At 44.6% G+C, this 17,579-nt stretch overlaps 1 protein-coding gene across 1 annotated transcript in view; it reads left to right on the top strand.

Annotated features, from left to right (window-relative positions):
- KLHL1 (kelch like family member 1) overlaps positions 1-17,579 on the top strand; it is a 1,778,891-nt gene that overhangs the window by 567,349 nt on the left and 1,193,963 nt on the right. The window contains exon 3 of the mRNA XM_069639396.1: positions 14,453-14,589. Coding sequence (XP_069495497.1) covers positions 14,453-14,589 — 137 coding nt within the window. The remainder of the gene's footprint in view (positions 1-14,452; positions 14,590-17,579) is intronic.

The following is a 17,579-nucleotide window of genomic DNA, read 5'->3' on the forward strand; positions in this document are numbered from 1 at the left end:
CCATGTCTCCCAGCACCCCCACCCCCCAGCACTGTGGGGCACCTGCCAGCAGGCCCCCACCCATGTCCAACTCATGTTCCCCACCCCCCCAACCCCCCAGAACTGTGGGGCACCTGCCAGCAGGCCCCCACTCATGTCCAACTCATGTACCCCTGCACCACCAACCCCCAGCACTGTGGGGCACCTGCCAGCAGGCCCCCACTCATGTCCAACTCATGTACCCCTGCACCCCCACCCCCCAGCACTGTGGGGCACCTGCCAGCAGGCCCCCACCCATGTCCAACTCATGTTCCCCACCCCCCACCCCCAGCACTGTGGGGCACCTGCCAGCAGGCCCCCACCCATGTGCAACTCATGTTCCCCACCTCCCCACCCCCCCGCACTGTGGGGCACCTGCCAGCAGCCCCCACCCATGTGCAACTCATGTTCCCCACCTCCCCACCCCCCAGCACTGTGGGGCACCTGCCAGCAGGCCCCCACTCATGTCCAACTCATGTACCCCTGCACCCCCACCCCCCAGCACTGTGGGGCACCCACCACCAGGCCCCCAACCATGTCTCCCACCACCCCCACCCCCCAGCAGTGCAGGGGCACCCTCCACCAGGCCCTCGCCCATGTCCCATCCATGCCCCCCTGCACCTGGGTCCCACCAATCCCCAATCATGTCCGTAATGGCCATCCTCCCCTGCCAAAAGGCCCAACCAACTATCACAGCCACCCACATATCAAAGGCAATTACATGTTACACACCCAATGTAAATAATGCAAATGAACACATGTCTGTCACACACAATGGCTGCAAGTGAATGTTAAAACACCCAACATGACATGCATGAAAGCAATGAGATGATACGACACATTGAAGGATGAAAATATAAATGTATTTAAAATCAACTTGAATGGAAATGAAATGAGAAAAACCACAAAGCAAAACAACCAAAAGAAGATGAATGTCCATGAAAAAAATCAAAAACACACAGCACAATCAAAATAAATGGTGTCCAAAGTCACAGTCAGAAAAGAAATCCAAGGATAAATGATAAACAAAAACCATTGCTCCATGGCGATGAAAAAACTCCATGAAATAGAAAAATCCATTGAAGAACTATTTACAAGATAATCCCGGGTCCATGAGCCCAACCAAATTAAACCTAACTATGACAACTAACTAAAAACTGAACTACATACAAAAACGTGGCGCATTGTCCAATCGCAACCAAATAAAAAAAAAATAAAGGAAACCTAACACTAACTATATAACTATATACAAAGGCGGCGGGCAAGTCCAGCGGCTCACTCCGTGGTGTTCTGGGCCAGGGCATCATCGAACTCCTGTTCGATGTCCCGGAGGCAGTCCTGTTCCATGGCCCCGAGGGTCCGCAGGGACGACACCGTCTCCTCCTCCAACCCCCTGCGGATTGCCTCGAGGCATGGAGTTCTCCGCCCTGACCATTGTGAGCCGCGCCTCTTCCGCCCACCGCCGCTCCGCACCTATCTGCTGGCCCAACTGCTGCCACACAGAAGACACTTCCCGTCCTGGGTCCTCCTGCCCACCGGCCGATGCCTGCCCCTCCGATGTTGAAGGCCCCGAGCCTTCATGGCTCCCACCACATTGCTGCTGCTGCTGTGCCTCTGCCCGTGCACTGCCTCCTGCTGCCTGCACATCCTCCGCCGGCTGGGGTGCAGTCGTTGATGTGGCCACCCCTGCTGAACGTCCGACTCCCGACTGTGGCTGGGATGCCTCCTCCACCAGCCTGGCCGCACCGTCAGAGGCAGCTCCACAGGGCACCCAGGTGACTGATGGGTGGGAAGATGGTACAGAGGACGACTGGCGCGTATGGGGTCCAGTTGAGGAGGGGGTCGGAGCAAGCCCCATCAGACGGAGGAATCCGGCCTGGGTGACCTGTCCCACCTGTGGCTGGGGGGTGGGGGTGGTGGGAGACATGGGTGGGGGCCTGGTGGTGGGTGCCCCTGGTGGCTGGGGGTGGGGGTGGTGGGAGACATGGGTGGGGGCCTGGTGGAGGCTGCCCCTGCACTGCTGGGGGGTGGGGGTGGTGGGAGACATGGGTGGGGGCCTGGTGGAGGCTGCCCCTGGTGACTGGGGGGGTGGGGGTGGTGGGAGACATGGGTGGGGGCCTGGTGGAGGCTGCCCCTGGTGGCTGCGGGGTGGGGGTGGTGAGGAACATGAGTTCGACATGGGTGGGGGCCTGCTGGCAGGTGCCCCACAGTGCTGGGGGGTGGGGGTGGTGGGGAACATGAGTTGGACATGGGTGGGGGCCTGCTGGCAGGTGCCCCACAGTGCTGGGGGGTGGGGGTGGTGGGAGACATGGGTGGGGGCCTGGTGGAGGCTGCCCCTGGTGACTGGGGGGGTGGGAGTGGTGGGAGACATGGGTGGGGGCCTGGTGGAGGGTGCCCCTGGTGGCTGGGGGTGCAGGGGGACATGCGTTGGTGGGCAGTAGTGCAAGTTGACATGTGGGTTGGCTGGTGGGCATGGCCATGGTGGATGGGGTGCCTGCATGACATGTGCTGGGTAGGCCCCTGTGGTGTGAGCCACCTGCAGGGGCCGTGGAGGGTGTAGAGGGAACACCTGGGAGGACCCACACGTGCAATTCACGTGTGCTGCTCTGCGCGCACCCCTGTAATACACGTACCCTGATGATATCGCGTGTGGAACTTCCCGCGCACCCCTGTAATACACTACCCTGATGGAATTGCCACAGATGGATAAGGATAATTTAAGGTGCAAACTCCCCATTTTATTGACAGGTGCTGGAAAATGCATTTATGAGTTGGAAATAATGACAGGAGGAAATACCTTAGGAACAGGAGATATTAAGGGTAGTCTAACAGCCATTCTTGGGGAAAGAGCTGATGACATATGGAAGAGAGAAGGCTATTCAAGTGTGAGAGCACAAAATACAGCGCACAATGGAGCGTCATTTAATAATTGTAGGGCTGAAGTCTGAAGAGCTCTCAGAGTACAGTATCCAGATGTATCAGACATGAGTGCGATTATGACACAATAGATGAAAGAAAACGAGGATTCGCTTGCTTACATATAGGACATTCAGGAACGCTGGACTTCAAATGTGCGAGCCATGGGAAAAAACAGTGGCAGTATTTTACCACATTTTGGGGCCGATTCATGGAACATACGTGCGCCCAAAATCTACGCGCAAGCAGGCGCAAGCGGGAAAAAACAGGCGCTGTGTAGGGGAAAGCAGGGGGAACGGCTCCTATGTGTCCGTTTTTGTTGGGAGTATATGTCCTCCCATATTTTCATTTTTGGGAGTATTTGCCTTTTTTAGGGAGTTAAAGTGGCTGGCATACCCCTGGGCACATCAATTATAAATGAATGTACCTCTTATGTCTTCAGAACATTCCTTGAATAGAATTGTATGATGCCACTGAATCATAAGAACCTAAACGTGTATGGAACGGGTACTCTGATATCAGCTTTACTCCTCAGGTTTTCTAACCCATGAGACTTTTCAAGTACCATTTGTCATATAAAACATTTGGAATTATATGCCCTCGCCAATGGAGGTGCTTCTTGTTGCCTCCCAGGCGTCAAGATGGCATCACCCGGGGAGTATACTCCGGTGGCTCGGAAAACTGTTTGTTCTTGCCTTTATTTCCAGACAGCTGATTGGCTGACCGCCGTTCCCCTGGTGCAAATGCTGGATCTATATGCCCCATTTGATATGTGAAAGCGTGTCCTTGACTGCCTACCAGATGGGCATTTAAAGGTTTGCTGTCTTGTGTATTATTCTTCCAGCCACTATCAACCTGTTGCTTCTCTCCCCTGGGAATTGTGTACACATCTGTTGAGGGGCTCAGTTCACTGCAGCACATTTTATGTTTCCTTGTATATGTGATGACGCCCAGATCCTACTCTTTACAAAGAGTCATTTGAGGTTTGTTGATATGAACATTAAGTTTTGATAATGTCTGTAGAGATTTGGATGTGCCAAATATTTATTGTGGGAAGCCAATCTTAAAGGGGCATTACCCTATTGGTTGGATACCCTGCAAATGCTGGGCATGAATTTGGCTTTTTTCCCTATAATATCATTAAGGCAAAAGCTTAATCAGCTTTGTCTGCTTTGTCATGTGCTTTACATCCTCCTAACAAATCTCCATTTGAAATTGTATGGTTTTTACCATATCGATGATGAGAAAAACAATAATTCAGTGGCCACAAAGTTAATGAAACTGGACTTTTATAATCATGTGCAACACACTCCAATCTCTTCATGTGTTTTCAAATAGGGGAGTGCACTAAAGGTAATGCTTTTTGCTTGGCACATAAGTATAATGACCATGGAGAACCAGACGTTTTGGTTTGCAATCTCATACGTTATATCACAAATAAGGCTGCCTATCCCTCCACACCCAACATCCATTGATTTAGGCCTGTAGGGCCTTAAGCAAACAATAAAAACCACACTTGCCGCATCATTAATGGAAATGGGTTTAGCATGCATGGAAATGGGTTTTGCACAATTGCATTAGCACTAGTGCAAATGTATTGCCAATTAATCTGCCCTCGTGATAGTATAATTGGACATGTGTAAACGGTGCGGAGTTGATGAGGAGAGTTGAGTCTGCTGGAGTCTCTCTCCACTGTCTACTACAGCTTGTGGGAGGGCTTAAAAACCCTGCACCATAGCGGAGCGGTGAGCGGAGTTGGTGAGGAGAGTTGAGTCTGCTGGAGTCTCTCTCCACTGTCTACTACAGCTTGTGGGAGGGCTTAAAAACCCTGCACCAGAGCGGAGCGGTGAGTAGAGTTGGTGAGGAGAGTTGAGTCTGCTGGAGTCCGCGGGAGCCCGCGAGGGCAGAGGCAGAGGTAAACGTAATATGGAGGCAGCCCAGAAATATGAGAGACCATCGTTACAGCAAGGGCGAAAAAATAGTAAAAATGAAAAACCGGACGAGGTGGGAGCGGTTTCGGACACTGACAACACTAAACGGCGTTTAAGGAGTGTGAAATCGCCAGCCACTCGGCTGAATTTAAAGACGCTTCTCAGCGAAGAAACCGCCCACGAAGGGAAAAAAGAGCTATATACGCCGAGGTCTCGTCTCAACAGTGCGAATAACGAGCTCAGAGAGGTGGACACGACGTCTACTTTGTGCGTCCTTGAACCAAAGGAGAGAGACGCACAAGTAACAACAGAACCAGTAACAACAGAACCACAAGCCCCAGAAATAAACCTAAGCGGCGAAAGTAAACAAGACCTACCGGGATCTGAGGTGGCAAGCGCCCTGCACACCGCACCGAAGGCGAGTGGGTTTCCGGAAACGGCAGTCGGAGGGCAGCCGCTGACGGACCCTCAGCAGGAGCGCTGTGACGCCGAGGACCGGGGGTAACGGAAGAAATCATCGGAAAAGACAACAAACCGCGGAGCAGGACACCCAGCCCTGCCTGCCTCACCGGACTCAGGGCGGGCTAGGAGGAGGAGCCCCACGCGGATGGAGAACAGGGTGAGGAGTGGTCTAGAGAAACGCCGTGAGAAAGTTCGAGACCAAACAGACAGCCCGAATGAAAACACCAAAGGGACACAGTTAGCGGAACTGGCCAAGAGCCAGGCTAACAAGCTGACCGCCACTCAACAAAGGGAAAGAGTGGAGGTGGACAGTTTACCACAAGAAAACGAAGAAGGAAGAAGGCTAGAGTGGCCAAAAGAGAAGGTTCCCAAAACAGTCATACAAGCAAATGTACACAGGGAACCAGAGCTTGCTGATACTGAAGAGGAACTAGGCATAAGTGAGAACGAAATAGAAGAAGAGATAAAACAAAGGGAAGAAAATCGGACGCAAGTGGCAAGTAGCAAATTCATTACCAACGAGGAGAAAGCAAGTAGCACGGAAGAAAGTTGGAATGAAAGTGAAACGGGGACGTCAGATTCAGATTCCGAAATAGAACAAGAATAGAAGTAAAACAGAAAAAAAGGATACTTACCAATAAACCAACAACGCAAAGAAAAAGCCAAGAAAAGACAAACGAAATGAAAACAACAAAAAATAATAAAGAAAGAGGCTGGGAACAGCTAGGAATTACGAAAACGACATTAGAAAATATTTAAAAAAAAACGCAAAAAAAAAAAAAAAAAAATGAGGGAATGCAAAAAGGACCACTGCCAGTATCCTTGTCAGGAACATTGAAAGCATTTTTCTTTAACCAGCAGAAACGAAAATTAGAATCGGAAAACGACCTATCGGACGCAGAACTGCTGGAAGCGGTTGAGATAAATTCAGGAGGAGATAGCCAACAGACCCCCGGGGTCTCACCGGGGGCAGAAGGATCGCCAGCTATAGGTCTGCAGCAGCTCCTGCAAGAAAAAAGGAATGCGGCGAAAGCAATCCGGCGACAAATAGAAGAAAGAGAAGAAAGACGGAAGCAAAGCGCTTTAAAAGAACATCAGGAGGAGCAGCCTGAAGGAGGGGGAAATACCGCAAGACCTGAAGACGACAACCAAAGACAGGCCCTGGCCCGGGAGAGGGTGTCCCAACCTAAAGATCAACGACAAAACGTGGATGGCCCAGATGGGGCAAAAGCACACCCGAATTCAGACCAGTTACTTCGTACTCTGGAGAAAGTAAGAGAACTACATGGAGTGACCAAACAAAGAGAAACACAGAAAGAAAAACCTAAGTGCACAAGGTTGGAGGAAAAAGCACACAGACCCAGGTTAAGCGATAGCCTATTCACAGAAATAATGGCTATGCCAGGGAAAACAGCTAGTACACCAAAATCGCCGAAAAATAGAAGGATAAGCGAATTAGGCACGCCGACACAAAAGGAGTCCCCAAGCAAAAAACCAGATCTACTAACTATCATGTCTGCAATAACGATAGCATTGGCGCCATACTGCAAGCTATACGAAACATTAAAAGAAGGAATACAAGACAACACATCAATTCTGGCTTCAATGTCCACAAAAATCACGCATATAGAAGGATACATCACAGCTGTAGAAGAAAGAACTGACACCTACAAGAAAGGGTGGGAAAAAGAGCTGGAGGACTTAAAGAAACAAATTGAGTGCCTAAAAAGAGGTACAGAGGAGGAGAACAAGAAAACCAAAAAATCAGAGCGGGAAAGTCAAAATGCAGTATTAACAGAGAGACATAAAGGAGACAATGAGATAAAGGAAGCGATGGAGAAAAGGTCCAAACCCCCGCAAACATACCCAATCAAATCAGGACTCTATAACCATCCCCAGAATAAAGTCCCAGTGATATTGAAACTAAAGAAAAATGACAAGACTGACAAAGACCTGACGATAAAGAAGGCGGAGCAGCAGGAAGCAGAAAAACTAAAAGGAAAAAAAAAAGAAGAGGAAATCAGAGAGGAAAGTTCTGAAAAAAGCCAGAAAGAAAGGAAAAGAGACAAAATGAGAAGTCCACCCCTCTCGGTTGAAGATTTTATGAGCGACACAAACTTGATGAATTTGTCCCAGCATTGGGAGACCGCCTCCGACAACTCAGTGATGGAGGTGAACACAGACCAGCAAATACAAACGCAAAAGGAACCGGAGAAAGAAATAGAAAGGAGACAAAATATGAAACCCCAAACACCAAAAAGAAGCCGAGAGGCAAGTGAGATCCAAAAGGGAAGAGCAACGGAAATACAAAAAAAGAACAGAGAAGAAGAACAAAAGCCCTCGAAAGATCAAAGAATAAGTGAGTGGTCATCAAAGCACGGAAAACAGGAGATAAAAAGCCCAGAGAAAAACAGAAGAACTGATATGTCGAAAGCGGAAAGACAGGAACGCATATTCAAACTTGAGCAATTAGATATAAAAAGTGGATACATGATCCTAAATAGGAAGACGATCTTGAAATTAATGAGTAAAATGAATGCGTTGAAAATGATAAAAACAGAAGACATCACGTTAGTAGAGCCTTATCATAGAGGAAAGATCGCCAAGGCATACATTCACGTGAAAGAACCAATCCGGCAAGAAACGGAAGTAAACGCAGCTACTGAAATACTCCAAAATGGGTTTGGGCTGACAGAAATTAAAAGAGAAATACAAAAAGAAAAGAAAGACACTAAGTATGACGAAAAAGAAAGAAGACCATACCAGTTCACTTCACGGACAGAAGAGCGTTATCGATCTAATAGACTAGGAAAACAGAGAGAAGAAAGGGGTATTGATTGGCAAGTGAAGTATGGACGAACGGAAGAGAGAAAAGAGAACCGAAGATCCCACAAGGATGAAAAACAAAACACACAATCAAGGAAGGAGCACCAGGACACGGGAGCAGAATATCAGCACCTACACAGGAGAGTGGAACCAAGGCGTGTTCAGAGCCACCTTAGCCCAGAGAGAACTGGCCGCCACAGTAGAAACGAGAGAGCAAAGAAATCACCTCCGAGACAAACAAAAGATACGTCAACGAACACGGGCCCGCTAGCATGGCTAAAAGCAGCCTTAATGGGCAAAACAGAAAATTAGCAATTAACACGGTCACCAGCACCTACGTGGGATGAACAAAGAAGTGGTGACCAAAAAGAAACTAAGAAATGTTTCATCCTGGGGGCATGGAACACAAGAGGATGCATGCATTTAACCAGACCGGGCGATGTGGACTTAGGCGCACTAGACATCATATGCCTACAAGAAACTTGGCTACAAGAAAAACCCGGCCTAGACAGCTATGTAGTGGAAATAGCACCCGCAAGCAAGGGATTGTTGGGCCGACCATCCTCAGGCCTGTTGACAGCAACGAAAATGGGAGTAGGCCTGGCAACACCGAAAAAATTACATGAATCATATGAGATGTTAGTAATACTGACCACATGGACCAACGAAGGAAAATCAATTAGCAAGAGGATTGGCAACCAAATCATCATAATAAACACGTATTGGAACCCCCAAAAGATGACAAATAAAACGTACTGCGCAAAAATGGCAGAGGTGATAGACGAAATCAAAATAGAGCACATGAATGCGGACATCATCATATGTGGCGACTTAAACGCCGACTGCAGAGAGGGAAACAAAGAAATAAAGTTGGGAAAGTGTCAAGTTTCGACCCGCGAGAGGGTTGTTGCATGGGAGACCCTGATTAAACCAAGAAATCTTCATAACATCGCAGCTCTATTTCCGAAACAAAAGAACATTCCAACTTGGGAGAGTCTGAATGCAAAAGCTACCCTAGATTACATCTTTGTGTCAACAGAATTTATACCCAGAATTGAAGAATACAAAGTTCAAAGAACCACATACAGTGATCACAATCTGCTAATATGCAAATGGACAGGATCACAAATTGAACATTGCATGTATAAACACAATCTCGAAATAAACAACCAACAATCTAGAGTCTGTCTAACAGAAGAAGAGGTAAAAACGATAACAGCAAGTTATAGACTCTCTGAGGAGGCTCAAGAAAAAGCCCCACAAACTCGACCGAACTATATACCGTTGCTAATACCATACAAAAAACCAGCGAGGAGTCAACAGAAGAAAACATCAAACGTATTACACACATATGACAAACTGGTGGTGGAAAGAAGAAAAGTGGTGAGGAGGTTAAGGAAAATCGCAACAAAAGGAAACCAGCAGGAAGACTGGGAAAACTGGCAGATGGAGGCAAAGAAATATAACCATTGGCTAAAGCAACATAGACTATGGATGTACCAACAAGATGCGGACAAAATGTTGAAAAGTCTTGGCTCAAAGAAAACAAGCGATTTCTGGAGAATAATCAAAGAAACAAATAGATCGAAGCCTCCAGAACTGATAAACCAAGTCCCTGAGTCAAACTGGAAATCATACCTAATGGCACAATTTGAGCGACCGAAAACACAAACAACCAAAGGATTAGTAGACATGACAGCCACTTGGGTGAACGTGGCTAATATCATAGACATTGAAAAAACCATCAAAAACTTAAAAACATCAAGGGCCCCCGGACCGGATGGGTTGTCAAATATCGACCTAAAGCAATCTGCGAAGGCATGGGCAGTGCTAATTAGCAAAATTTTCTCACATTGCGCCCAGACAAAAATGGTGCCGGAAACATGGCTAAAGGCCATAATTGTGCCAGTGTATAAAAAAGGCGACAGAGAAGACCCAGAAAGCTACAGGCCTATAGCACTGTTAGACATTGTGGGCAAAATTTACGCAACCCAGTTGTTAATCCACTTTGGGACATGGGCAAAGACTGCACCCTGCTTCGACATTTTTCAGACAGGATTCCAGAAGAAGGGAGGCACGGCAATAAATATATTGATCCTCCAGATCTTGAAAGCGAAAGTAAAAGAAGGTGCCCCAAAAATCTACCTGGCATTCGTAGACCTATCAAAAGCCTTTGATAAAATTGATCGTGAAAAACTATGGTTGAAACTGAGCAAGTGGGAATGCCCAGCGTCTGTCCTGGCACCAATAAAAGCGCTTCATGAAAACACAAAAATCAGAGTAAAACTGAATAAACAAGGCACCTTGTCTGAAGAGATTGAAATCCAGAGAGGTGTAAAGCAGGGCTGCCCACTAGCTCCGGCCCTGTTTATCGCTTTCTTGGGGGACTACCAGATCGAAGAAAAAAAAATAAGAGCTTTCCCACCAAAAATAGGAAAGGAAATCATACCACGACTATGGTACGCAGACGACGCCATCATTATTGACCAAACACCAATTGGGCTGCAACGAAAACTAAACAACCTGGCAAATTATATGTCAACAAACCATCTGGAAATTAACATAACAAAAACTAAAGTGATGGTCTTTGAAAAAACCGCAAACAAAAATACAAAGCAGCCAACTTGGCACTTGGAAAACGCCAAACTGGAAGTAGTTGACAAATTCAAATACCTAGGGGTAACCTTAGACGGATCAGCAGGTGACAACGCAATACAAGATCAGTTATGGGACAAAGTCAAAAGACTTACGGCACAAATGAGACTGGTCGACAACAAATTTGGGAAATTTTCCATTATTCCGGCAATAAAATTCTACAAGGCAAAGGTTGTGCCGTCTATCATCTATGGTATGGAAGCCGCGCTCAACTTACCGAACTCAATATGGCAAAAATTGGAAGGACATGTGTGGAAGGCAGTACTAGGCCTACCGAAATCAACCTCCATGCCTGCAATCAGAAGGGAGTTGGGCCTGGTCTCGTTAGCTACATCAGTCAAGCAAAGCAAGCTGAGACTTTACAGAAAAATCATAATGGCCGATTCATTGCCAATATGCGCGGTGATAGCAGAAGAATTGAAAACGGGCACTTGCAAAGCGCTCAACAATTGGGCAACAACAATACAAGAAACACTAAACGAAATATCATGCACAGAAGAAGATCTAAAAAAAAACCCAGACCGACTAAAGATAAAAATCGAACTCATAGACTGGATCCACACGGTAGACACAGCGAGAGCAAATAAGCTACTCACCCACCTTCCACCGGCGTTCAACAGGGTGAAAGAGCCACTGAACTACTGCAAAACGTTCCCGAACAAAAAGATGAGGAGCACATTCTTGAAGGCAAGACTAAACCTGCTGATGACACATCAAATCTTAGCCATTAGATCATCAAAAATGGATAAAAGTTGCCGCCTATGCAAAAATAAAGAAGAAGTGGAAACATTGCGACATCTAGTCCTAAGATGCCCAAAAACCAGCATAATTAGAGACAGATACATACAACCATGTCTGCAAGGGGCGATGACGCTAGATGAAGAGGCGGTTTGGAATAGGCTAATCTCAGGAGAAACAACGAGATGGACCATAGCGGCAGTAAAATTGATAGACCTTGCCTTCGAAAAGATTTCCAACACACAGGCCCATATGAAAATAGCAGAGATGGCCGGAACAGTGACATCTCCCATGGCAAGACAAATTCAAGAAACAATCAAATAACAGCGAAATTCTGGAGAGAGAAGGCGGAAAGTAAATATGAACTTAGAAGTGCCAACACCAGAAAAATAACTGTCAAAAGCGCCTTGGCGCATCTGTAGAAGAAGAAGGGTTCTTGTAAAAATCGTTAATTCATTTCCGATTAAAAACAAGTAAATAAATAAAATAAATAAATAAACACTGTTTGTGAATGTGCAAAATTAATTTGCACTGCGACAAATCTACAGTAATAAAGTCCTTTAATTGTTGTTAATAAAAAATAAATACAAAACAATGACACAGTCAAAATGGTCTATACAAAGTTAGTACCCAGCACTGGTTTCTGATTCCCTTACAAACAAACTGATTGGTTAATTTGCAAGCCTTACCTTATGTTAAGCCCACTTGCGCTTTTGTGTGACTCTCGCTGCGTTTCTTTCAGGCCACCATGGAAAGGGAGAAGGGACTACATGTTCCATGGCAGCCATTTTCTTGGTTTACTTCTTTGCGATTTACTTGAATGGCCGCCATAGAAAGGGATAAGAGACAACCCATTGTTTACTATGGCCACCACGGAAAGAGAAAACAGACTGTGTTTCTTTCTGGGTCTGAAACGCAATGTTTCCTGTAGCCCAAAAAAATAAAACCATTAGTACCCTGGTCTAATGGGCCGGGGTACTAATGGCAATAAGCCCCTTGACTGTGGGCCATTACCTCATAAGGTAACTATGGCCCCCGGGGCCATTAACGTATGCGGTAATAGTCTGCAGTCTCAGGGCTTACTGCTTAATTAGTACCTGGTTGGTGACAACATCTCTTCTTTGGAAAGTTTTTTCTAAAGGGCATAGAGTAGAAGTAATTCTGACCAGGGACCAAAAGTAAAGGCCTTAATGGTATCAATGAGCTGGTGACATTGCCAGAGTTGTGATGTAAACTGTCATGTCAAAAGTGCAACTTGACCCCAAGGTAAGAATTTAGTTTAAACAACCGGGGTTTAGGGGTTGGACAGAGCTCGCTCTTTGGATCTGTAATTTAGAAGCATCACAAGTGTGATAGTGGGAAATGGGCAAATGGTAGGGTCAGCAAACACTGCAGGGGATAGGATCCAAACTTTACTGGTAGAATCTAGACTCTAAAGAGAACCGCACGTTGGCTGTACAAGATGCTTATTCAAGGGTGCCACACGCAGGATATAAATGAGGGCCTACTCGAATTCGGGAAGAGTAGTGCTAATATTGCCAAGCAGTATTGATACCTTCTACCAAAATTGATACCTCCTTTTTGAAGATGTATCACAGGTATGGTGTATGTCACTGCATACACTGACTCCATGATGAGCGTTGTTTAGTTTTTAATTTTTTTGTAATAACATTGATGTTTATAACAAGGGGGATTTAAGTTCGTGAATAACTGCATGAAGAGTAATGGATATGAAATTGATTGAGTAGGAGATGGAAGCGCTTTACTGAATATTTAATGGAATTGAGATGTTTTGGAAAGCTGTAATCACCCGGATATATATTGTTCAGTACTAATCTGTACTCTACTCGAGTATTTTATATAGTTGAAAGAGAGTACATCGGTGTAGAAGCGGACAGTATAAAGGACTTTTTCCTACAGTTCTGATGTAAGATTCCAAAGAAAATAAATAAATAAAAAAGAACAACACTTTACAGATAATGCTAAATTCTCAGGGATTGCCAAGTCTTTCCACAAGTGCGTGGGGTCTGATTTATTTGTGAATCGAGTTATATGGGGCTTCAATTAGAGCAGGAAAACGAGAAAGTGAGAGTTCTACTATAGGGCATAGATTTATGTTAAATCAGCCTCAAGTTAGAGAGGAGCACAGTTCCCAGAATGGGTGATGTTTGTCGGGATTGATATTAAGTGCAAGGTTGAAATCAATCTCAGTGTATGCAATAGTCTCAGAACAGACAGAGGTTAACTTTTGTTTCCATTGCTATATTGTCTCTTCCTGTTTGCACAGCTGTGTTTATGCATCGCTGTTTTTCTCCTTCTGCATCTTAATTTCAGGACTCTAAAGGTATTGCTAAATAAGAACCATTTTTCCATTTCAGTTTCCTCATTGGAGCTTATACGTTTTCATAATGCATTTCTCTATAGCGCTAAAATGCTTGAAATGGTTATAGCTAATCTTCACAAATAGAAATATAGAACATGATGTGTACAAGCTTCACTGGCACTTTCTTAATGTTTAACAAATGACAGCAAGCCTGGGCAGATATTTCTTGATAGATATTGTCCCGCTGTGTCTTTTGAAGCCAAAACAGGTTCATTAGGATAAGTCCACCAGTGTGTTATGTTCTCCGAAAATAGACAGGACTGGAAATCACACCTACCAGATAAGTCGGCAATGCCTTTGCTACTGCTTTACCGTGGGAACCGTTGGTATGTAATGCTTAAGAAAATTAGTAATAGCAGAAAAATGCCTTAGAAAAAGACGTATTATAAAACTGTAGAATGATATCTGCAATTTAAAAAAGGAACAAAAGCATGTTTCTTAAATCCCCATTTTGTATTTTAATAGTTGTGTGCTAAAATCCAACACATATCACAATTGATTAATACAATGCCTTTGTTTGTAGGCTGGTTCTAAGTGCTGTTTCTGACTACTTTTCCGCCATGTTTACAAGTGATGTTTGTGAAGCAAAGCAAGAAGAAATCAAAATGGAAGGCATTGACCCAAGTGCGCTATGGGATCTGGTCCAGTTTGCGTACACAGGTATGTGTTTGATTTAATTCATATGAGGGAACATATGTAGACAGTTCAGTGCATGTAAGACTGCATGTGGATAAAATGAGAACATGTCTTCGTATTTGTATTTAAAACAAGGTATTGCCTTGTGCCTGTATTACAAGGTTAAAACTCTTTCTCATCTCATACATTTTTGCAGAAACGTCAATAAATATTTGTTTTCAATTTTTTTTAAAAAAAATACTGTGTTTTGATGTAATGAATGCAAACAACATACCTAAGAATTTAAGGCATTGGGTTTTCCAGCATACAATATACCTGTCGAGCACACATTGGTTACAGCATTAATTGGGGGAAACCTCTGTCTTGTCCCAGACACAAATGACAGCTATCATCTTGGGAAAGGACCTATGGGATCCAAACTAATACATCACCCGCCTATGCAAGTAGCTGGAAATGTTTAAGAAAAGATGTGTGCATTTCAGGAATACCATTAACAATTATTTTGAGAACAAGCAGCTTGGGTACTATAATAATCAAAAGCATGAACAACAGGCATCCCTTTCTACTGCCTCTTCTAAGATTAAATAGCTGAGCATTAGTACCAACAACTTTTATCTGAAAGCATTATAAAGGACTCCAATAGCCAAGGCCCAACTACTGCAGCACTTGCATGTTAGCCGTTGTCAGTATCAAGGGGCACTAGGTACCTTATATAGCATAGCTGTATGGACAATATTGCAAACCAGTTGCATATTAACACATTCCAGTCTGCCCTTCACACATTCTGCCTGTTCGTGGAATATAAGAGATGGCAAGGCCTGATTGATTATACTAAATAAGATTTTGGCAAATATTTTGCAATACTCATTGACTAGAGAACGAGGTTGTATGTTCTTCAGCAAGGACGTATCCCTACCCTAGGTTTTGCAAATACCTCCATAGATGCCTGAACAAAACAGCTTTCTCTGGAACCCCAAGCAAGTAGCGAGAATGATTTAGCAGGATTGCAACTTAGTTGCTAAGAGAGGGTTTGATAAATGTTGGATATAAAACGATCAGTCCCTGAAGACTTCACATGTGCAAAGGACATATTGGCACTGAGAACCTCCAAAATGATGAGAGGGTAATTAATTTAGACCCTAAGGATTGCTAATAGTTGGTTCCATGGAACATTCCTTCTGTGGGAGGAGACTTTATCCTTGTCTAAGGTGGAGATCTACAAAGTATATCATTTCTGGTATATGGAGGAGAACGGTTTCGATCTCTCTACATCATTTGTGATTTGTGATGTGATTGCTTGCTGGATCTTTGATCATTGCCATTCCCGAGTGATGTTTCCTGACCTTTAGAAATCCTGCTTAAAGGGGAACTCTCTTGTTGAGGAAATAATGCCACTTTGTTTTGTGATGCAAAATAGCGATGAAGATTGGTTGACTAGGAAATTCAAATTCATTTTACATCAGTTTGTAAGTATCTCATGATCTCCTGATGGTGCACATTGATTTTCAAGGGACTTGACTTTTTTCTCTAATTGGGAGACAGGATCCTGCATGTTGTTTTTGCCATATACTGTGCTATATTGGCTGTACCCAAAGGACGCATTACAGGCTTTTCAACCAATATGCCTGGGAGTTTCACCAGAGTTATTTATCTTATAGAATTCTGAAAGATGATTCACTCTTTTACTCTATATTTTACAGTCTCCCAAAAGAGTAGGATCCAAGCTCTATCTGAGGAGTGGTGAATGTGGTGACTAGGGGTGGAAGGTCGATGACTGCCAATATTGGATTGGGTCATAGTTTGTGATAGCTATTTATGATATGAAAAGTAGGAAGTAGACCACCATTTTTCGCCAGTATTTGTGTTATTCATTGGTAATGTGATGGCAATATTTATTCAGGTGTGCAGTAAATTGTGGACATTTTGCTGCACATTTAGTCATGTTCACTAAGCAAGCACAGTAGATGCGTTACATGCACCACAAATGCAGGACATATTAATGTGAAATTAAGCTGCACGCTCGACTTCACATAGAATAGCTGTGCATTCCACTGGGAAATGGCTGTATGCTTCTGTGATTTTTCGTGGAGCATACAGATTATGGACCTTGAGTCTGTAGAGGAGCCATCACCTGTGCCTTAGCATGAAATGCAGCTCTGTCCTCTCCACAGCATTTCATTCACATTCTTATGTGACCAAATCATGTTTCACTAAAGTTCTTAAGTCATGCCAGTGACCATGCACCGCCTGTCAGAAGCTCAATGTATGATTTCAATGGCTTCTGCTGGCAATTGCCAGCGTTCTTACATCACTGAACTCCAATGTTAGTGGTTTGATGCTGTGGTGCTTACTTACCACCTATATTTGAACTGCATTAATTTCCATCCTCCATGAAAGATTAAGACACATTCACGTTCTTCCACCTTGAATTGGTGAGACTTGCTTCACTTCACTATTTTATGTGACAATATAGCACTCTTACCACAGACCTCACTGGTCATGCACTTATATTTTAACTCTGAGTGGTCATCAAATCAGCACTCATTGATTCCATTTGAAAATATTAAATGCACACCATTCACTACATTGAAATCCAATGAACATATCACATATTTCATTTAGAAATTGTGAATGTGAATATTGATTTGAGAGAAGTGTGGGTTACTAACATTTTGCAGGTAGGCAGAGGGAATACATCAGTAATAATATCAGTGGTAAAGTAATCAGCAATACAAAACAAAATTGAAGTCAACCATTTGGCAGTAAAACACATGGAGCCCTTCAAATCCTTATAACCCAAATAAAACGTGTCATAGGTTGCAGAAATAACAAGACTTAGAGCCTCATTACACGGTAGGTGCTAAACCATGGTGCTATTTGCACCATGGTTCATGCCGGTAATTTACCGATTCCGCCATGGCGGAATGGGGAATTACCACCCCATTCCGAGGTTGGCGGGGCGGGAATTCCCCATGCCGCAATGGCCCTTCCCCATTCCCATTTTTGCCCCATAG

This window comes from Ambystoma mexicanum, chromosome 7q (genome assembly GCF_040938575.1).
Source record: "Ambystoma mexicanum isolate Mex_15411 chromosome 7q, UKY_AmexF1_1, whole genome shotgun sequence".
Lineage (NCBI taxonomy): Eukaryota > Metazoa > Chordata > Amphibia > Caudata > Ambystomatidae > Ambystoma > Ambystoma mexicanum.